General features: G+C 42.9%; 1 protein-coding gene across 3 annotated transcripts in view; it reads right to left on the reverse strand.

The window, feature by feature from the left end:
- The window catches only part of ATRNL1 (attractin like 1), a 1089767-nt gene that overhangs the window by 171628 nt on the left and 894980 nt on the right, over nucleotides 1–23159 (reverse strand). Inside the window, exons 28-29 of one of the 3 annotated variants that reach the window (XM_061635909.1) lie at nucleotides 16228–16307; nucleotides 15122–15586 (exon numbers count right to left, since the gene is read on the reverse strand). The exons of 1 other annotated variant lie outside the window; for it this stretch is intronic. In XM_061635909.1, coding sequence (XP_061491893.1) covers nucleotides 15457–15586; nucleotides 16228–16307 — 210 coding nt within the window. In that variant the 3' untranslated portion in view covers nucleotides 15122–15456. Of the gene's footprint in view, nucleotides 1–15121; nucleotides 15587–16227; nucleotides 16308–23159 lie in introns of those variants that run through there. One more of the 3 variants, XM_061635908.1, reaches the window with a different exon arrangement.

Here is a 23159-nt window from a genome sequence, read left to right on the forward strand (position 1 = left end):
TCTAACAACTTGTTTTTATAACTGGCTCTTGCCTTCTGGGTTTCAGCCTGGCTTTGACCATACTATTTGCCTCCAGCCCTTCTGAGTTTGGATCCTAACCCTCAACTTCACTTTGGCCATTCCTGCCTCTTGCTTTTTCAGTCTGACAGCTTGTGACAGAAGCAGGCTTTTCCTCTGCTGCAACCAGTCCCAGCGTGAAGCCAGACTGACATACTGTGTTCTTCACCCATTCATGTTTCTGTGCAAATTTTTAACAACTTCATGCAGCTAGTCTCTACCAAAATATTTATAGGTTATAAAGCCTAAAAATGTTTATTTTAGGATATGATGCATAGTCGACTACATGAAACATTTACACTTGTAAGCTTTTTAGGAGTGGAACTAGAAGGTGTTTAATAGTGCTATTACTGAATTACTAGTTTTTAAATTTTCTGTTTGTAATAATGGTTTTCTTAAAGATCAATGATTTCAGACACTCTAGGATGGCTTGCCTTTGCTGTCATAAGTTCGGTCATTCATACTCTAAAACGTCTTTTTCTGAAGGAGGTGGAATGAGCTTGTGCTCATAGAAATAAATTAATGAAGATTGAAAGCAACTTGCAACATAAACATAAGATATTATAGGGTCACAACAAGAATACCAACTTCGTTAAGTCTTCACAGAATATAGTAAAATCCCTCCGTTATATTCTTCTTCTTCTTCTGTCTATATATTTATTTATTTATTTATTTATTTATTTATTTATTTAAAATATTTCTAGCCCGCTCTATTTTAACCAGAAACTCAGAGCGGCGAACAACGGAGGATAAAATAGAACACAATAAAATTTACAACCTCTACATGCAATCAATATAGTTAAAAACATACAAAAAACTAATGCTTACAACATAATGTGTTAAAATTCCTATTCCACATTCAGTTTAAACGCAGTCCGAAAAAGGATCGTCTTAACCTGGTGACGGAATGCCAAAAGTGAAGGAGACAACCGTACCTCCGCTGGCAAAGCATTCCAGAGTCTAGGAGCGACAACAGAAAACGCCCTATCTCTGGTTCCTGATAAATGAGCTTGTGAGACTGAAGTGATCATGAGAAGTATATCCTCAGAGGACCTCAAAAGACGGGAGGGTTCATAACGAAGCAACCGATCGGACAAATAGACAGGGCCCAGGTCGTGTAGGGCTTTAAAGGTTAATACCAGCACTTTGAATTGAGTCCGGAAGCAAAACGGCAGCCAATGGAGTTGTTGTAATAGGGGGGTTGTATGAGCCCGAAGGCCAGCCCCCATCAGCATTCTCACTGCCGCACGTTGCACCAGTTTAAGCTTCCGAACTGTCTTCAAAGGCAGCCCCATGTAGAGTGCTTTGCAGTAATCCAACTGGGATGTAACTAGGGCGTGTTACTCTTGTCAGATCGGACATCTCTAGAAACGGGCGCAGTTGGCGAACCAGTCTTAGCTGGGCAAAAGCGCTCCTGGACACCGCAGAGACCTGGGGTTCCAGGGTCAAAGCTGAGTCCAGAAGCACACCCAAACTGCGAACCTGAGTTTTTAGGGGGAGTGTAACCCCGTCCAACACAGGTAGGTTCCCTATTTCCAGGTTTGTCCCACGACTGACGCAGAGCAATTCCGTCTTGTCTGGATTTAATTTCAACTTGTTCTCCTTCATCCAATCCATCACTGAGGACAGACACTGGTTCAGGGGCTGGACGGCTTCCTTGGCATCAGGAGGAAAGGAGAAATAAAGCTGGGTATCATCTGCATATTGGTGGTATTGAACTCCAAACCTCTGGATGACCTCACCCAGCGGCTTCATATAGATATTAAATAACAAAGGAGACAAAACAGAGCCCTGTGGCACCCCACAAGTCAGGGGCCAAGGAGCTGAGCAGGAGTCTCCAAGTATTACCTTCTGAGTCCGACCCTCCAGGAAAGAGCGGAGCCAACACAAAACAGTGCCCCCTACTCCCATCCTGGCTAGGCGGCTCAAAAGGATATTATGGTCAATAGTGTCGAAGGCCGCTGAGAGATCCAGAAGAATTAACAAGGACACACTCCCCCTGTCTAGTTCCCTGCGAAGGTCATCCACCAAGGCAACCAGAGCTGTCTCAGTCCCATGGCCAGGTCTGAAACCAGATTGGAATGGATCGAGATAATCCGTTTCCTCTAGGAAACGTTGCAATTGAATGGTCACCACCGGTTCCACTATTTTACTAAGAAAAGGTAGATTGGAGACTGGTTGATAGTTACTCAAACACAATGAGTCTAGGGAGGGTTTTTTCAACAATGGTCTTACAAGCGCCTCCTTCAGGCAACTTGGAAGAGAGCCTTGGTGAAGGGAGGCGTTAACTACCCCACATACCCATGTGGCCAGTCCACCTCTAGCTTGTTTCAACATCCAAGATGGACAAGGGTCAAGTGGGCAGGTGGTAGGCCTCATTCCGCCAAGAAGCTTGTCTATAGCTCCAGGTTGAACAAGTTGAAAAGAATCCATCTTAATAGGACAGACAGAGGCCAGAGGTACATCCTTAGAGACTGCATTAATATTGGCGTCCAAGTCGGAGTGGATCTGATCGACCTTGTTCGCGAAATACGTGGCTAATTCTTGACAACGAGTTGGAGAAGAATCCTCATTAATTTCGGAGTGATCGCGGTTAAGTAGACCTTTGACCACTTGGAATAATTCTGCTGGCTGATTGACGGCTGAAGAAATGGAGGCCGTAAAAAAAGCCTTTTGCGCAGATCGTCTTGAAGCCGAATAAATTCTAGAAAATATTTTAACGAGAAATCGGTCAGATTCGCTGCGAGTTTTCCGCCACCGTCGCTCTAGACCCCTACAAGTGCGTTTCATCGCCAGTAGCTCGCTGGAAAACCAAGGAGCTGATTTTGCTCTGGCACGCACAAGGGGACGCTTAGGAGCGATTGTGTCTATAGCCCTGGTCATTGAACTATTCCAGAGTGCCACCAGAGCTTCGACAGAATCGTTTACTTGAGGGACAGGGAATTCCCCAAGAGCTGACAGGAATCCAACCGGATCCATTAATCTCCTAGGGTGGACCATCCTAATAGGTCCCTTCTCCCGGCAAAGGGTATGAGTCGCAGTTAGTCTAAAATAGTCTATATAGACTCTCCCACTTCTGTATGCAGCTGCTCCCTTCTGATATGCTTAGTTTCAAAACAGGGACTATTTCTCAATAGTAGGTTTCCTCTGCCAGTAGTGACATCATCTATGAAAATGTTACAAGATACCAAAGTCCAGCTGCCTTTTGTTAAAGAAGGGTGAGAGTATGCAAGTATATTTGTGGAATATATTCTGTGACCATGAAAACAGACCTGTGTAAATTTGGCAGGTATCACTGTATGTACAGATTTTAAAAGCTTAACTGGATGCACTACAGTGATGATAATGATGTAATTGCTAGGACCAGACCCTGGCCAGCACTGTATTACACTGAATTAGTCCCACACCACACCATAATTAAGGAGTAAGGTGCAAAGATTGCAGTCTGTCAACAAAGTCAGAAAGACAAGCTATGAAACAGAAACAAAGAACATTCTAAACTAAGCTAAAAGAGAAACAAATAAAAGCTTTGCCACAATTTTGACAGATGTCTGTCTATAAGCCACAACTGGTCATTATCACAGATTGAACATCACAAGGGTGTTTTTGTGTCCTGAGTTCTGCTGAAAGAACATGGTGCAATTGTCACCCAACTGAAATTTCAATAGAAATACCTGTGTTTCTCATTTATCTAAGTAATAGAAAATTCACAGCTGTGAAACATTATCATTAGACAGAGACTGCAACAGTCCACTTCTTGTTCCTGGTGGAAAGACATCTCTTTCTATCCCTGTTTTCTAACAAGGCACAGCAGACAGGTTGTAGATATTCCTGTTTAGTAATAAAATCTAATTGTCTTCCCAATGCTATTCTCTGCCTGTCTGATTTGAAGACTGCTTCCCTGAGATCTAAACCATAATGTGGATGGATCCTGTACCCACAACTCAATAGATGAGAATGTTGCATCATCTCTTCCCGTAAGATGCTCAATGCATTATCCCTTGGTATATTAAACCTTACAGCATAGAGCAACAATTTGCTGGTTAGCTTTCACACATTGTCTCACTTAAAGATTGCTAGAAACCCAAAGGGGCACTTTTAGCTGTTATTTCAATGGTTACCATCTGGAGTCTTTCATCCAGGTCAGGGATGGGGAACCAGAGACCCTCCAGATATTGCTGGACTCCAGCTCTAATCATTTCTGACCATTGGCCATGCTGGCATCCAATAGCATGTTGAGAGCCACAGGTTCCCCATCCTTGATCCTGGTAGTCCACAATCAGAGCTAATGATTGTAAAAGGCTGCTTTGTGCTACACACAGTCTTTTACTATTAATTTCAATTTGGACCTTCAGGAAGATTCTTTACCTGAGATACCCTATTACCTAGAAGACACTGGAAACAATTCTGTGCCTGTCACAGCACATTGTTGTTATATGCCTTCAAGTTGATAGGCCACATGAAAACCTGCATCCACAACCAGAAGGCCAAATTGATGACCACATTAAATACAGCAATGCTAACAAGCTGCCCTGTTTGCCCTGTATTTTGTTTTTCTATCAAGTGAGAGCCCTGTCCGATTGAGCCATATGCCCAGGATATGTTCTGTAATATCCTTTTACTTTTTATATCTCTAGTGGCCAATATAAACTAAGATAAAGGAAGAAGAAAAAACAGTAAGCAAGGACCAAACACAATTTGGGGTGGTGTCACTATATGAAGTTTAATAATGTAGCTGGGGATCTGTCCTGAATTAACTGTGGTAAATCAGCTTTGCAAAGGTAAGAATTATATAAAATATTATATATGAAGGAGTTAATCCAGTTCAGTATCTGTGTTTAAACTTGCATGCACAGTAACACTTCTTATTCTCAGAAGAAAACTGGTAATAGTAACAGGGACTGAGGGGCATTAATACCAGGGATGTACATGGAAACAAGGTTCAGTTCAGAAAGTAAGTCGATTGACTTGTAATGCTTCAGGATGGCCCACTTCACCTCAATTCTGAAGAGGAGCCTCATTTTGGAAAATCTGAGGCTTCATATGTCTCCCCATTCATATGTCTCCCAACATGAGGAAATTGACAAATGACTAATTTTTTTAAAAAAACTTTTTTGACAGAATTAGATAAATATGCAGGCATAGTATCCTTTGATGAGTGGATGAAGTCTGCCAAATTTCACAATCTATAGGCATGGTGTGTGTGTGTGTGCGTGCATGCGCGTGTGTGCTAGGGGAGACTTTAAAGCTTGGAAAAATGGCTTAACTTAAGCTGTCATGGCGGGGATTATATGAAAATAGCATACATTGTAGGTTTTACCTGAAAACTTTCATTAGAATAGCTGCAGGGGTGTGTGCAAGGGAGGTTTTTAAAATTTGGAGAGGGAAAAGATATTTGCTTCCCTCTTGTGTTTTTTTTTTTGGAGGGGGGAGGCAATTTGAATTAAAATAGCATACATCATAGAAGTGTCCCTAGGAAAGCAACCTCAAAAATTTCAGAAAGATAAGTGCGGGGGGGGGGTTGTGTGAGGGAAGTCTTTAAACTCTGAAGGAGGAGAGAGAATACTTTGGGGCAATTTGTATGAAAATAGTACACATAAAAGTTCAGTAACATGGATGCAGAAGTTAAGGAGATTTGTTGAATGAAAAACTGTCTGAAGGATTGGCAGAGGGGGTCTACTCACTAACAAGTTCCTTCTACATCCTTCCTAAAAGCACTGTGATTGGAAGGAAAAAAGAAAGCCCTGGAAATGTTATTTTCTGGTTGGAAGCTAGAACTCTGAGGCTCAAAACATGCTTCCTTGCTCTTTCTCCCTCCACCCCCCTGTAATTTTCCTCTTATGGAGAGCTTGGAGAAGAAATGTAACCTTTTAAATATACAGTCTGACATTGTCTGACTCTTTCCGTGTTCTCCAAATCTCTGAGGCAGACCCAAGGCTTCAGCAGGAGCATTTTCTTTGAGGAAACCCTGTTTCTCCTCAGTTAAAACCTGAATCACTCTGAAGCAGCCTGCTGTTGTTCTGGATCTGAGCTTTGTCCTAAGTAGATGCACACCCCTGCTTATCCAGCACGGTAGGACTTACAAGTAAACAAAATAAGTTTAGGATTGCATTGCACAAACAGGTTGAGCTAATACTTCAGCCAGCTTGTGATGTTCCTATATTAATGTATATATGGTAAGTGTTGTTTTAGAAGATACATGGTAAGTGGAGTGAAAGAGGGGGAGTGAATGGGCAGTAGAATGCAAGATGATTGGCTGAGTGTTTTAAAATGGCTGAATGTATAAAAGGAAGAGTGAGAGTGGAATCTGTGGGGGAAGAAGAGAAAGAGTGGATTGCTTGGTGGGGTTTGAGAGAGTTGTTTGCCAGGAGAGCGTGAAGAAGGAGGGAGGTGGAGTTCAGATTAGTATTGAGTAAAACCATATGCTTATGTGCCTTAAGAAGAAATCTTGTTAATCTTGTTAGCTTTGTTATCTTTAATAAATACTTAATTTGGTTTACCTAAGGCCTGATCCTTGGCTGGGGTTTCACAGACCAGAAGGGAGGGTAAGGTAATGACCAAGGCTGAAGGGGAACTGTAACAAATGGTGGCAGCGGTGAAGAGAATAACAATACCAGTATTCAGAGTCTCTGGGAATACTAGTATTGGGACGTTACTGGTGGTTGCCTAGCAGGGGGATCTGTTGAGATCTGTGCTAGAGCGGATAGGTAAACCATAAGAGAGTGCGGTCCGGACTGGTGGAGTCCCTGGTGGTGCCTAGAGACAGGCAGTAACCATGAGCAGGTAGGAACCTGACAGGGAGAGCCAGGGAAGGACGCATCTGAAGCAGCCTGCTGTTGTTCTGGATCTGAGCTTTGTCCTAAGTAGATGCACACCCCTGCTTATCCAGCACGGTAGGATTTACAAGTAAACAAAATAAGTTTAGGATTGCATTGCACAAACAGGTTGAGCTAATACTTCAGCCAGCTCAGTCAGAGTAGCTGGATGCAAGTAATCAGCAAAGATCCGCTCAAATATTGTCAGAACTGACTCTAAGGCTACTTCTCATCTTGCTAACTAATCTGTGCAATCTAGGATCAGCACACTGTATGAGAATATCTTCAGATTTTTCTGCATGCTTTTTTTCCTGTGAAATATATCCAAAGTATAAAATTGATTTATTCATTCAGACACGTTATCTGTCACATCTGGGTGGGTGAGCAGGGAGGAGTCAGTCTCTTCCAGCTATGTCTACTAGGGTACCTGGTCCAGCATCAGGGTAGTCCTGAGGGTCGGGGAGGGGGGGTTGCTGTGGTCTATAGGAGCTCCATCTCCCTCTGCAAGCACCCTGTCCATGTGACTACTGGTCTGGAGTGTTTGCACCTTGTGTTAGGTCAGCAGGACAGACTGGGAATTCTGTTGGTGTACCGTCCACCCCAATGCCCAACAGACTCCCTAGCTGAGCTGACGGAGGTGGTCTCGGACTTACTGTTGAGATCCACCAGACTATTGGTTCTGGAGGATGTCAACATCCATGCCGAGGCCACCTTATCCAGGGCAGCTCAGGATTTCATGGTCTCCATGACAAACATGGGACTGTCCGATGATGCCATTGGCCCAACACATGTAGCAGGGCATACTCTAGATTTGTTTTTTGCAACTGGACATGGAGATGGTGATCTGAATGTGGGGGGGCCTTACATCAGTCCCTCTGTCATGGACAGATCACTGCTTGCTGAAGTTTAGACTTACAGTGGCTTTTCTCCTCTGCAAGGGTGGGGGATCTATTAAGTTGGTCTGCCCCCAGAGACTAATGGATCCGGATGGTTTCTGGGGAGTTTTCTGGCTGATAGGGCTGGCGCTCCTGTCGAAACCCTGGTTGAACTGTGGAATACAGAAATGACCCAGGTGGTTGACATGATTGCTCCTGAGCACCCTCTCCTGTGTAGAGCTCGTATGGCTCCATGGTATACCCCAGAGCTGAGAGCAATGAAACAATATAGGAGACGGCTTGAGTGCAGATGGAGACAAACTCCTAGTGGATGCAATTATACACTGGTAAGTGCCTATGGTAAGCTGTATTTAGGGGCAGTAAGGGCAGGGGAAAAACTATTTTGTTGCCACTATCAAATCATCACTCTGCTGCCCAGTGGAGCTCTTCAGAATTGTCCGGGGGCTATTACACTCTGGCCCCAGGGACATGGTAGAACCATCTGAGGCCCACTGTAATGAATTTGCTAGGCACTTCCAGGATAAAATCTTTAGCATCCGCCAAGACTAAGACTCCAGTGTTATAGCAGGTGAATCAAGAGAGGTATCCAGAGCACAGCCTTGTCCTGACCATGGTATCCTTCTGGGACGACTGGCTGAGTTGGGAGTGGGAGTGACTGCATGGCAGTGGTTCCACTCCTACTTGGTGGGTTGGCTCCGGAAGATGGTGCTTGGGGAGCATTGCTCAGCACCCTGGATTCTCCAGTATGGGGTTCCACAGGGGTCAGTTCTGTCCCCCATGCTGTTCAACATCTACATGAAACCGTTGGGTGAGGTCATCCGGAGCTCTGGAGTGCGTTGCCATCAGTATGCCGATGACACACGGCTCTATTTCTTCTTTTCATCTTCTTCAGGTGAGGCTGTCAATGTGCTGAACCGGTGCCTGGCTGCGACAATGGACTGGATGAGGGCTAATCAACTGAGGCTCAATCCAGACAAGACTGAGATGCTGCTAGTGGGTGGTTCTTCTGACCGGATGGTGGGTCTCCAACCTATTCTGTATGGGGTTGCACTCCCCCTGAAGGAGCAGGTTCATAGCTTGGGGGTTCTCCTAGAACCATCTCTGTCAGTTGAGTCTCAGGTAGCCTCGGTGGCACGGAATGCCTTCTACCAACTTTGGTTGGTGGCCCAACGATGTCCCTATCTGGACAGGGATAACCTGGCTTCAGTTGTCCATGTTCTGGTAACCTCCAAGTTAGATTACTGCAATGCACTCTACGTGGGGCTGCCTGATGGAATGCCTCTCCCGATACGAACCCACCCATACACTACATTCAAGATCAAAGACCCTCCTCCGGGTGCCTACTCTGAGGGAAGCTGGGAGTCTGGCAACAAGGGAGAGGGCCTTCTCAGTGGTGGCCCCCAAATTATGGAATGATCTCCCTGATGAGGTGCACCTGGCGCCAACCCTGTTATCTTTTCGGCGCCAGGTCAAGACTTTCTTCTTCTCCCAGGCATTTTAGCATGTGTTTTAAATTGTTTTAAATTTTTAAATTGTGTTTTAAATTGTTTTTAAAAGATGTGTTTTTAAATTTGTATATTTGTTTTAATGTTTTAAGTTACTGTAAACCGCCCAGAGAGCTTCGGCTATGGGGCAGTATACAAGTACAATAAATAAATAAATAATTGCTCAACTCTGCCTATTTCTTGTCTGCTATTATAAAACCTATAAGCTGCCTCTAGCCTAAGTTTCTTCAAAGGATTTGCACCGAAAATCTCTAATGGGATTATTTCTGAAGATTTAAAAGCAATTTTAAAATCAAACAGTTTGTGAGAAATTCAGCTGGTTTACATCTGTCAAAATCAGATTTCAATGTCTGAGGGAAAAAATTGCCAATTTGAACATTAAAATATGCCTGCTGTGTCTACTACAATGTACTTGAGACCATTCAGCTATTTCATATTGCCATGTGAATATCCTTTAGCAAATCATGCATTGATTTAATCTTTTCACCAACTTTTTATTTTTCTTTTCTTACAAAGGAAGGAATTTCATAACTTTCTGTTATTGATTACATCATAACCAGCTTCCTGTTTTCTTGCTATTTGAATTCACACAGAATTATAAATGGGAGTCCCATTCAAGACTCTCATTCATACTATTCCTAGGAGCATGGGTAGGCAAATGGGTCTCATTCCAATGGCAGGGGAGTTGATTTCTTGGTGGCCACATTTTTTTCTTCTGAGAATATCCCAGACCTTGCAGTATTCTTGGGGGGGGGATGGCAGCCACTGGTGAAGGACCAAAGTGAATTTGGCTGCTGCCACCACTGCTACATATGGATGGAAGTCTAATGAAGAAATAATGAAACCAGTGTGATTTTTATGAATAGTTGAAACAGATGAATATTTGATAATGAAAATGAATGTTGAACTCCCCTAACCTTGCACATCTATAATATGGTGCGGCAAACATAGGTGAGGGACCTGTGGCCCTCCAGAGGTTGTTGGCTTCCAGTCCCCAAGCCAGCATGCCCAGTAGTCAGGGATGCTGGGAAGTGCAGTTTAACAACATCATTTTATTTATTTATATAGTGCTTGCTCATTCACATTTCTAAGTGGTTTACATAAAAATGAGCAATACATAAATGAAACAATAAAACAATAAAACCATCATAAAACCAACACTACCTTAAAATGTCTGCTGGAACAAGAAAGCCATAGTCATGCGCCTGAAGTTCAACAAGGAAGGTGCCTGTCTAATCTCAGTTGGCAGGGAGTTCCACAGGCTTGGGCCCGCTATAATCATGTCTTACAATAGCTTTAAGAAAAGGTCTCTGTTTGAACACATATTTAAAATATGAATTCAAGGTAACCCCTTTATCCTATTTACAACATTTATTATTGTATTTCAGTCATAATTACTATTACCCTAATGCAAAATAAATAATTCAATACTTCTATCGGCAGCTGTGATGAATTACAAGAAACCATATGAGTGAAAAGATACAGTGTCTACCATCATAGAAATTGGGAGATTGTAAAAACAACAGAAACCTTTAATTAACTCAGAAAATTAAAAGGTGACTTTAATAAAGCAACCTTAATAACAAGACACACTCAGATGAACTCACTAGCACATGTTAATCAAGAACAAGAAGTAATTTCAGGTACACAAATGATTAAGTGCTTACATGCTGCTAACATTAAACAAAAGACAAATATATTTTACATGGCTGATCAGATAAATGATGGAACTATGACATTAAGGCCTATATACACAAGCATAAATTACATGGGTCTAATTATTTTTTAAAATGAGCAGTGTTGGTTTAATCATGAACACTTATTATATTATATAACAGGCAAGCTTAAGTGGAAACTATGCATTGTTGGGAATGAGGGTTTGGTAAACTCAGCTTTCGATTTAAACAGATCAGTTGTCCATGTAGAGGCCTGATCAAATGTGTAATAGACATTACTTGCTTCATTCACTTCAAGACCCCATGAAAGCTTTTACAGATCATTATGTTCAGGCTGATAAAAACTGTTTTCTGATCATTCAACTTGAGTGATTCCTTTGAATGCACTACCAATATATTTACTGTGGATGCAAAATGTCTCCTAATTAATCCATTTGTCTGATTCACCACATAACCTCTTCCATTTTTATAACATATTTTATTTATTTATTACATTTATACCCCGCCTATCTTTTCATCATAGAAACTCAAGGCGGCTTACATATAGTTCCCAGGTGGTCCCCCATCCAGGCACTGATCAGACCTTTGCTGGCCTCATATGCCTTCAGACCATAGCTTGGGACTGGATATTTCTTAACTATTGCGATCTAAAACAATATCTAAACCTTCCATCACCATTGCATCACCATTTCTATGATCACAAGTAAGTCCCACTCAACAAAGGTCTTTCCAATGTAACTTAAAAGTTTCCTGTTTGTAGGTCCTGTCCATTTTATTGCTTCCCGTTGATCATGGCCAGATGATTAGTGATGGAAAACCTCTGAATTGTCCCTTGAATTACCCCAATGTCTGTTTCCATGCAGAGAGGCTTTAATTGCTAGTTTCCTTGTCTATTTTCCCTTTTCATTTGTTTTAGTGAAATAGGGCTATTTTGCTATAAAAGAAAAGAAATAACTAGTAATGAGAATAATTTATTTCCACCCATGGGAACAAAGAGACAGACAGAGGCTGGGTCAATTAAAATACTCATTACTGTTCCCAAGCTGTGATTAACAGGAAGCAATGGACGGTACTCTAAACCTTTATTTAAAGACACAGAACCTCTGAAAAGCCTCAATAATGCTTTGCTTGTTCATAACGGACAGGGTGGTGCTACAATTGTTTTATTGCAAAACAATTTTTGCCACAAATTAGCTTTGAAAAAACATTGGGGGGCAAAGCAGAGAATACTGAGCTGCGACAATGCTGCAGTGGAGAAGAAAATTGCTCACTACTCCACAGAGCTGCAGGCAGCACTGAGCAGGTGCTGTGTCTGCAAGCTGGAAGGGTCTGCTAGAGCTCTACTGGACCCATTCTTCTGACTTTAAAACATAGTGCCTACCTGGTGCTGCCTGCTGCTCTGTGGAGTGGTGTGCTGGAGGCAGCAGGAATATGAGGGCACAGAGGAAGAGACACTGGGCATTTTCACCCAAGCCAATGTCCTCTAATGATTGCTGTGTGCTCAGAATGCTCCAGAAACAAAAGGCTCTTGCTGAGTGCTTACTCACTTGGCTACCTAAGTAGTAGGGAATATGAAAGAAGGAGAAGGGAGGCGTAGAACCCTGCACATATAGCAAATGTGTTTTTCCATCAACAGTACAATGACCACTCAAAACTGTTAGGAGGCTGGCAGGCCAGTTCCAACACTGCTGGAACACTGCTGGTTCCCTAACCCTGCATGAAATTGTGGTTTCACATTATGTCCAAACTAGCCCAGTGCATGAAGGAACCTGGAGAAATGAACAGTACAGCCTATAAGGGAGGCAATGGAAGTTTCTTCTCCATGCTGGGTGCCCTACTAATTCTAAGTGACCAAGCACAATCAGCAGAATACATGGAAGCCAAGAGGTCCCTCCTCCCCATCACTGCCAAAACAGATTAAAACGAAACAAAGAGATTAAAAATTAATCTAACAACTGAATTTAATATCAAGTACGATCAGTGGTCTGACTTAAACTAAAGATGTGGATAGCTATACTTAGCTTGCCCATTTGGCTTCTTATAGCTAGCCGGAAGGATTAACTGGGTTAGAGAGTGGCAAATGTCTTCTGTGTTAAGGCAGTGGTGCGCCCTCTCTTTAAGTGGTACGTTTCTGGACTCAGAAGGGTGTGTGACAATTATCACCCAGTTGCAAACATCCCCTTCTTGGGAAAGCTGATGAAGAGGGTGGTGGCTGTCCAACATTAGGCATCTTTTAATGAAGCTGCTTATCTAGACCCATTACAATCTGCTTTCAGGTCTGGTTTTAGTAATGAAATGGCTTTGGTTGATGACCTGTATCAGAAGAGGGATAGGGGGAGTTGAGCCTTTTAATTCACCTTGATCTCTCATTGACCATGGTATCCTCCTGGATCAACTCTCTGCAGGTAGGGAGACGAAGGCATTGTTAAGTCTGTTCTGTTTCTACCTGCAGGATCAGTTCCAGAAAGTGGCAGAAAGGGACTGGTGTTTGGCTCCATAGCAGTTATGCTGTGAGGTCCTTCTATATGATGCATTTGGGAGTGGTCATCGTGAAGTTTGGAGTCACCAGTATGTAGATGACACCCAGCTCCATTTCTCCCTCTCATCTGAACCAGATGAGGCTATGCAGGTGCTGGAGTGATGCTTGGAAGTAGTAATGGGCTGGGCGAGGACAAATAAACTGAAGCTGAATCTTGACAAGATAGGGGTACCATGGATTGGTGATTCCAGGGTCTAAGAATTAGGTAGTTGGCCTGTTCTGGATGGAATTAGGTTCATAGTCTGTGCATGCTTCTGGATTCTACTCTGTCACTGGAGGCCTATGTGGCATCAGTGGCATGGATTTCCAGTCATGGCTGATTCAAAAGCTATCGACCTTCCTGGACAGGACCAAAGTAATCTAAAGACCCTGCCTATCACATCCAAAGGGAGGCGTCATCCTCTCAACTGAATGTCCTCCAACCTAATCTGGCAAAAGGGTCTTCTTGGTGGTGGCATCCCCTCCCCCTGACACCAACATTGGCTGGCTTTTGGTGCAAGCTGATTTTTTTTTTGAGTCAGTAGTTTGACCTGTAAAGCAGGGTAGAGTTAGGTATGTTTTGTATTAAGAGTGGTGGCTTTTGGTTTTAAATCCTTTTTAATGTATGTTATTGTTGTGACCAGCTTTGAGATTGTTTAATGATGAAGGGCGAATATAAATTTCATAAATAAATGTTTTTGCTACAAGAACGTTGCATGGTGTGTGTGTTTTTAGCATTCTATGTTTTTGACCGCAGGAAAAACTACACTTCATGTCCAGATTTAACCACAATGTTCCATGGCTCTTAACACAGCATTATAAGGTCCTGTGTGAAATGAGCTGAGTAGTTTGGCACAACAAACTTTGACAGAGAACAGCAGTTTATATAAATGCAGTTTTAATACAAGAAGACACTACAATGTTATCAAGCATTTAAAAGATTGTTTAGAAATAACATCAGTGATTGTCTTGGTCTCTTATTCCCTGAACCTACATCACTGGGTCATTACCATTCCCCTGGGGGGGAAATGTATAAATATGGTTGTCATAAAGACCGGTAACAACTATAACATCATAATGTGTGATGTTGGCTAGAACAGTGGACTGTGTTCCTCCTTTTTAGCACTTATTTTCTGGAGCAGCAAGAATCAGAGCAGGTGGTACCTAGTCAATTCTCCATACTCTCCCACTCTTCTACAATCATTTTACATAACATCGTACACAAGCTGGTAAATCTGAGCTTAGAATCTATCTAGCCATGTTTATAGTTTAGACAAATGCATTTTGGCAATTTACAGTTGTACCACATTTATTTGCAGCAGCCATTCCTCCCAGTTTACTCATTTCCTAGAGGAAATTGCAAGTTAATAGAAAAAGCAGCACTGGAACTGCCTCACATCCTATCATTATTAATTAAGCCAAGCCTGGTTCAGTAACTCTGGATACAAAAAACAAAAAGAATAGAGAGGTAAACAGAGCCTAGTGCTTCTTGAAATGAAGTTTCAACTTCAATAGTTATTGTGTAAAATGTGTATTAGAATGTATATCTTGCTTTTAAAAATGCAGAATAACAATGCAAAATATGTCAATTTCTAGGTAAAATGAATAAGTATAAGAAACTATACAGGCATCAACTCAGTTTCTTTTATTAAAAAATCTATAAACTAAAAGATTGTTCTGTTGTGCCTATATAAGGAATGTGGCTTTGTAACCAATGAAGCAAGAAACTGAATGTTTTATTAATCGCTTGCAATAACAATTGCAAGAAAACTTTAATGCACTAATGGACAAAACTTTTAAATGTTTCTGACAGCCATCAATCTTACAGGCTAATTGTACTTGTAATTGGCACAGAATGTTAAGAAATTGGACGGCATGCTGGGGAAATGTATATAATCCCAGGTTCTGACAATTCTGTTTCTTTTCTCTCTCTTAAAAAAAATCTTGAAATGTAACAGGTTATCATTACACTGACTCTTAAGATCAGCTTCAATAAAAGATACTGACACTTCTATCAAATAAGTCTATACATTCTGAAGAAGGAAAAAAGTATGAAAATGTTATGAACGTTAAGAAAATTAGAACAGAAGCTGGCATCTTCAGATGAGTCTGATACAAGCTGCAAACAAACAGAACAAAAGCATTTGTCAGATGAGCACTGGAACAACACACATCTCCTAGTTTAGATAAATTAAGACATAGGAAGAGTTGTGTGAAAAGTGTTACATTTAAAAAGAAAACAAATGGGCTCTGCATTTCACTAGGCTTCATGAAAGGCAGAGAGAAAGTCACTTTTCACTGGCTGATCAACATTCATTCAGCTTTGCTTTAACTAAGCCATTATTTCCCTTAAGCTGACTGTGGACCTCCAGCAACTCAGGTGTCTGTCCTGGCCCGCGAGGTCACCGGCCGACTGACCGAGTCAGCCTACTAACGCCTCACCAGGGTCCCTTTTCCGCGGAAGGAATGGGCGCCATGTCCTCGCCAGAAGCAGCGGCAGCAGCAGGGCGACGAGGAAGAAATTCAGAAGTTATTGGAAATCAAGATTAAGCACTGAGATGTTTTGCCATTGGAGATCTGTGAGGAGGTCATCGAAAAAGATGGCCGCTGGACAAAGGACCTGCTGATGGCTCCCCAGAGGATTTTTGTTTTTCTCTGAAAATTCCAACTTAAAGCTCTTAATGAAATCTCCATCATTTATCATCTCCTCACTTCTTGTCTCCCTCTGCTCAAATTGACTTTGAAAAGTGGCTACTGTACCTGCTTTCTGGATGACTAGAAGCGTATTTCACCTTAATTAGGGTTTTATCTTCTCTCTCCTTCGTCGGACTTGGCTGTCTCTGAGGATAATTAACAGCAAGTAAGTAAGGAACGCAAACTTTTCAACGATAGAGCTACCTTCCTTGCTCCTCAGTGGTTCCGGGGGATTTGTTTGCCTATTCAGTCAGGAAAATTAAAGAAAGCTAAAGCAAAGCCTTTTAATTTCTAGCTGCTGTACTGCATTACTACACCCTGCCTTATCCCATTTAAAGGGAAATCACCATATTATGGTCCATACCAGAATGGACTATAAAAATCTGGGTATTGCCCTCTCGGAGCCTATCTCTCCTGCCAAAAGACCAAACCAAGCAAAAATTATGCTTTTTTTTCCTCCTAAGGAGCAACAGGAGTGCTCTGAGAGCAGGGAGGATGATAAGAGGGTGGAAGCTAATTATTCCAGCAATCCTGTCGTACACGAAGAAGACAACCCTTACCAGTTAAACACTCCCTGGACTGGTCACTGGACCTTAAAGGGGCTTTACAAACAGATTCTTCCACTCTTCCCTCGCCTAATCTTGCCTGGGAGCTAGCTGCGGCAGAGAATCTGGCCCTGAAAGCGACATCTGCCTCCCCGATGGACAAATATCAAATTGAGACACAAGCTAAGACCCCAAAACTCTTAGCCAATCCAATTGGCAATGATTCACAACTCAACATGGACATAAATAGTCCTTTCATCTTGCCTAAAGGGGAGAATTCACCAAAAATGTTTGATAACTTCCCTATTGAGTCCTGGCTTTATATGTTAGATGTTAGCTAGGGATATAGATAACATCAAGGCCTTTCTGACTGAATCTAATAAGCTTTTAACAACATTGGTAGAGGCTCACAGTAAGCCCACTGTGAGGCGTCCTTCCCTGGCTCTCCCTGTCAGGTTCCTACCTGCTCGTGGTTACTGCCTGTCTCTAGGCACCACCAGGGACTCCACCAGTCCGGACCGCACTCTCTTATGGTTTACCTATCTGCTCTAGCACAGATCTCAACAGATCCCCCTGCTAGGCAACCACCAGTAACGTCCCAATACTAGTATTCCCAGAGACTCTGAATACTGGTATTGTTATTCTCTTCACTGCTGCCACCATTTGTTACAGTTCCCCTTCAGCCTTGGTCATTACCTTACCCTCCCTTCTGGTCTGTGAAACCCCAGCCAAGGATCAGGCCTTTGGTAAACCAAATTAAGTATTTATTACAGATAACAAAGCTAACAAGATTAACAAGATTTCTTCTTAAAGCACATAAGCATATGGTTTTACTCAATACTAATCCGAACTCCACCTCCCTCCTTCTCCACTCTCTCCTGTCAAACAACTCTCTAAACCCCACCAAGCAACCCACTCAGTTCTCTTCTCCCCCCAGATTCCACTCTCACTCTTCCTTTTATACATTCAGCCATTTTAAACACTCAGCCAATCATCTCGCATTCTACTGCCCATTCACTCCCACTCCTTTCACTCCACTTACCATGTATCTTCTAAAACAACAACACTTACCATATATATTTACCATCTCACCTTCACCCAGATTTACCTGTCATCCTTTCATTTATACTGTCAGCCATTTTAAACATTCAGCCAATCATCAAGCATTCTATTGCCCATTCACTCCCCCTCCTCTTTCACTACTTACCATGTATACTCTAAACAACCAGCACTTACCATATATACACTAATATATAGGAGCATCACATTTCCCCCCCCCTTAAACAACGGCAGAGTATTATTCCTGTTCCAGGATTTATACGTTGCGTTAACAAATAAAAGTCTCTATGGGGAAAATGTCTTTCTTTGTTCCTCTGTCTGGTCACGTCACTGCAGTCCCAGCCACTTGCCTGGAAAGTCCATCGGCCAGTACATTGTCCTTGCCTTTGATGAACTGGAAGTCCACTTGATAGTCCTGTAGGGCCCAGGACCACCTCTGCAGCATAGTGTTATGGTTTTTCATAGTCTGCAACCATAACAAGGCCCGATAATCCGTAGTCACTGTGAATCTTCGTCCCCACACGTATGGGCGCAACTTGTTCAGTCCCCACACGACCGCTAGGCACTCCTTCTGGACCGACGAATAGTTTTTCTCCCTCGGCGTCAGCTTGCGACTCAGGTACGCCACTGGATGTCTGGTGCCTTCTCTCTCCTGTAGCAAGACGACTCCCAGCGCCAGGTCCGACGCATCTGTAGCCACGATGAATGGTTGCTCATAGTCTGGTGCTATTAACATGGGTCCTTGGCACAAGGCTTGCTTCAGCAGATCAAAAGCCTTCTGACATTCATCCGTCCATACCACACGCTCAGAACACTTCTTCTTTGTTAATTCATGCAAGGGGGTTGCTATTTCCCCAAAATTTCTCACAAACTTCCTATAAAATCCAGCCACACCCAGAAATGCCCTTACTTGTTTTTTGGTTAAGGGGATCGGCCACGCTTGTATTGCCTCCACCTTGCTCCATAAGGGGGTGATTTTCCCACTCCCCACCTTATGTCCTAAATAGATTACTTCCTTTAGTCCAAACTGGCATTTCTTAGCTTTTATTGTGAGGCCTGCTTTTCTTAAGGCCTCCAATACTGTTGTCAGGTGTTGGACATGCTCAGGCACCGACTTGCTAAAAATGGCCACATCATCGATATAGGCCACTGCAAAATCTGACATGCCTCACAACACAGTATTGATTAGCCTCTGAAATGAACTTGGTGAGTTCCTTAGTCCCATGGGTAAGGTCACAAACTCATATAACCCATCTGGTGTACTGAAGGCAGTTTTGGCTCTGGATTGCTCGTCTAGTTCCATTTGCCAAAATCCTTTACAGAGATCTAGTGTAGAGATAATGGTTGCTGCCCCCAATAACTCTAACATTGCGTCTACCCTAGGCATAGGATACGCATCTGGGACAGTAATTTTATTGATTAGCCGATAATCAATGCAAAACCTGGTCGTTCCATCTTTTTTCGGAACCAGGACAATACTTGAGGCCCAGGGACTGATGGATTCCCTGAGCACTCCTAATTCCAGCATATCTTCCACCTCCTTTTTGATCTCATTCAAAACTTTCCCATTCACACGGTACGGAACAGATCTGATTGGGGCATGATCTCCAGTATCAATGGAATGTATAACTATACTGGTTCGGCCAGGTTTGTTGCTAAAGAGATTCCTATAGGTTTTCAAAACTCTCAGAATCTCTTCTTTTACTTCCTCCTTCACCTCCTCTGACCATTCCACTTGATCTACCCCTCCTTTGTCTTTGCTTTCCTGTACCAAATCTGGAAGTTCAGGCCCACTTCCCTCAGGGAATAAGGTAACTTGCAACACCTGTGCATCCTTGGTATGGTAAGGCTTCAACATATTTACATGAACCACTTTGCTTTTGTTTAATTGGTCTGTGGTGATTACATACGTCACTGTGTCAAGCCTTTCTCTGATGGTATATGGTCCTTCCCAGTTAGCCTGTAATTTGTCATGTTTCCTGGGTATGAATGCCATAACCATATCTCCCACATCATACACACGTTCCCTGGCTGTTCTGTCATACCAGTAACGTTGCTTCTCCTGTGCTTGGCTCAAATTCTTTTTCACCATCTCCCTCATTGATGTTAATTTATTGCGGAATTCCAATACAAAATCTACTACAGATGTTTTGTACTCTCCCAGGGTTCCTTCCCATGAATTTTTTAATAGTTCCAAAGGTCCCCTCACTTTTCTAGTGAACATGAGTTCAAAGGGTGAGAAGCCTGTTGACTCCTGAGGGACTTCTCTGTATGCAAACAAGAAGCATCCCAACCGTTCATCCCAGTCTTGTGGGTGATCTTGAACATAGCTTCTGATCATGCCCTTCAAAACGCCATTGAATCTCTCTGTTAACCCATTAGTGGCGGGATGGTAAGTAGTGGTCTTTAGATGTTTTAGACCACAACATTTCCACATACATTGCATCACTTCTCCAATGAATACACTGCCTTGATCCGTCAGCACTTCATGAGGGAAACCCAGCCTCATAAAGATTTTTAATAAAGCCTCTGCCACTACAGGGGCTTCCACGGATCTTAGTGCTTCTGCATCTGGGTACCTGGTGGCAAAATCCACCACCACCAATAGATATTTCTTGCCATGCCTTGTGGGTTTGGAAAAAGGGCCCATGTGATGTTCCTATATATTAGTGTATATATGGTAAGTGCTGGTTGTTTAGAGTATACATGGTAAGTAGTGAAAGAGGAGGGGGAGTGAATGGGCAATAGAATGCTTGATGATTGGCTGAATGTTTAAAATGGCTGACAGTATAAATGAAAGGATGACAGGTAAATCTGGGTGAAGGTGAGGTGGTAAATTGTGGAATCTGGGGGAGAAGAGAAAGAGTGGATTGCTTGGTGGGGTTTTAGAGAGTTGTTTACCGGGAGCAAGGTGGAGTTCGGATTAGTATTGAGTAAAACCATATGCTTATGTGCCTTAAGAAGAAATCTTGTTAATCTTGTTAGCTTTGTTATCTGTAATAAATACTTAATTTGGTTTACCAAAGGCCTGATCCTTGGCTGGGGTTTCACAGACCAGAAGGGAGGGTAAGGTAATGACCAAGGCTGAAGGGGAACTGTAACAAATGGTGGCAGCGGTGAAGAGAATAACAATACCAGTATTCAGAGTCTCTGGGAATACTAGTATTGGGACGTTACTGGTGGTTGCCTAGCAGGGGGATCTGTTGAGATCTGTGCTAGAGCGGGGAGAGAAATCATAAGAGAGAGCGGTCCGGACTGGTGGAGTCCCTGGTGGTGCCTAGAGACAGGCAGTAACCACGAGCAGGTAGGAACCTGACAGGGAGAGCCAGGGAAGGACGCCTCACATGTGGTGTCAGTAGCGGTGGGATACGAACAACAGAGAATCCAGATACGAACCAAAGAGAGTCCCAAAGACACGTGGTGACAAAGGAGATTACGTCACAGGTGTTGGCTGTAGCAGTGAGATACGAATACTAGACAATCCCTAATAGTTGTGTGGCAAACAGAAATAACAAAACAAGATTTCTTGTGAGAGTGACTGGCAAAGAGTGTGTGGCAAAGAGTGAGTGAACTCAAACACCATGGCTGAATACATAAAAATGAAAAGAGAGGAGCTGGTGGAGAAGTGCATAACATTCAATTTACCTCATGAGGCTAAAGGGGTAGATGAATTGAGGGTAGCACTTATAGGATTTGCAACTGCCCAGCAAAAACAACCTGTCAGAGAAGAGACCCCAGAAGGATATTTAAGCAATCCCGCTTATATAGAGTACTTGAGAGAGAAGTTGAGGATGGAAGGTGCAGAGAAGGAAAAACAGAGAGAGTTGGAAGCTGAGAGATTGAGGATGGAGACTGAGGAAAAAGATAAACAGCGGGAGTTGGAAGAGATTGAGGATGGAAGGTGCAGAGAAGGAAAAACAGAGGGAGTTGGAAATTGAGAGAATGAGATTGGGGTTTGAGGAGAGGGAGAAGCAATGAGCATTGGATGCTGAATTACAAGTAGAAAAGTTAAAATTTCATAGAGAGAAATTTCACTCTGAGGAGACAAGGAAAGAGAAAGATGGAGCAAAAATAAAAATTACTCCAAAGGACTTTGCTGTCTATGAGCCTGGTCAAGATCCTCAAATTTACCTCAGCATCTTTGAAAAAGCAGCTCAGTTGTGGGAGCTACCTGAAGATAAATACATGCAGTATTTATCAAACCTGATTAAAGGGGAATTGGCTGAGGTATACCAATATTTCCCCTCAGACAAGCCCGTCACCTATGCTGAATTCAAAGAAGCAGTGTTTAAAAGATTCAGACTGGGGCCTGATTATTTTAGAAAGCTTTTCAGAAATTGCCAGATACAGACAGGGAGGTCTTTTGTGGAACTGGGAGCAAAGTTGATGGATATATTTGGAAAGTGGATGAGTAGTGCCAAAGCTCAGTCAGTGGAAGAGGTGAAAAGCCTCATGATACTGGATCAATTATACCATCAGTTACCACCAGAAATAAGGCTCCTGGTCAAAGACCGTTCCCCTACATCGGTGCAGGAGGCCACAGAGATGGCGGATCACTTCGCCTCCAATAGAACTGGCTGGGTGGGGAAAACATCAAGAGAGTTTAAACCCAGACCATATAGTGCTGGCAGAAGGGATGTGGTACCACAGCGAGTGAGTCCTCCATTAAAATCTGAAGGGCACAGGACACCCCAGAGTGGATCTGTGTACCCTAAAAGTGAGGAGAAATTATGCTACAAATGTGGTAGACCAGGGCACCTACGTTTTCAATGTGAGGTTGCCAACCCCATTAGTAATCCTGCTCAGACAAGGGCAGTGAAAACAGAGCCCAAGGCTTTAGAAACAGCGAAAAAGGTTCAGTTTTGCCAGATAAACTGGACAGAAGTAACAGACCTTGATTCAAGTCTGAGAGAGGAAGTGAGTGTACAAGGGGCAAATTATTGGGCATTGCTTGATACTGGTGCCGCTCAGACATTACTGAGGCCAGATTTAATAAAATCTGAGGTAATATTACCTCAGGAAACTGTGACTATCCAAGGAGTGAGGGGCCAACCAGAAAGTTTGCCTGTGGCCCTGGTGGAAATGACTTGGAGAGGCCGAGAGGGCCGATATAAAGTAGGCATTAATGCCCAGCAACAAGAACCAGTAATACTGGGAAGGGATGTAATGTGTGCCCAAGGAAAGATCTATGTAGTGACCAGACAGCAAATTGGCAGAGAAAAAGAAGCCATATTAAGGGGGGCTGAAACAAACAGGGTGGAATATGTTAACCAGCCTCAGGTCACCATAGCAACCACTAGCAGGCCTGAGGAAGAAGACAAACTGTATCAAGTGGTCTCTGGGGAAGAAGCAGATCAATTCAGGGAAGAGCTGCATAAAGATATAAGTCTGAAG

This window comes from Rhineura floridana, chromosome 7 (genome assembly GCF_030035675.1).
Source record: "Rhineura floridana isolate rRhiFlo1 chromosome 7, rRhiFlo1.hap2, whole genome shotgun sequence".
Classification (NCBI taxonomy): domain Eukaryota; kingdom Metazoa; phylum Chordata; class Lepidosauria; order Squamata; family Rhineuridae; genus Rhineura; species Rhineura floridana.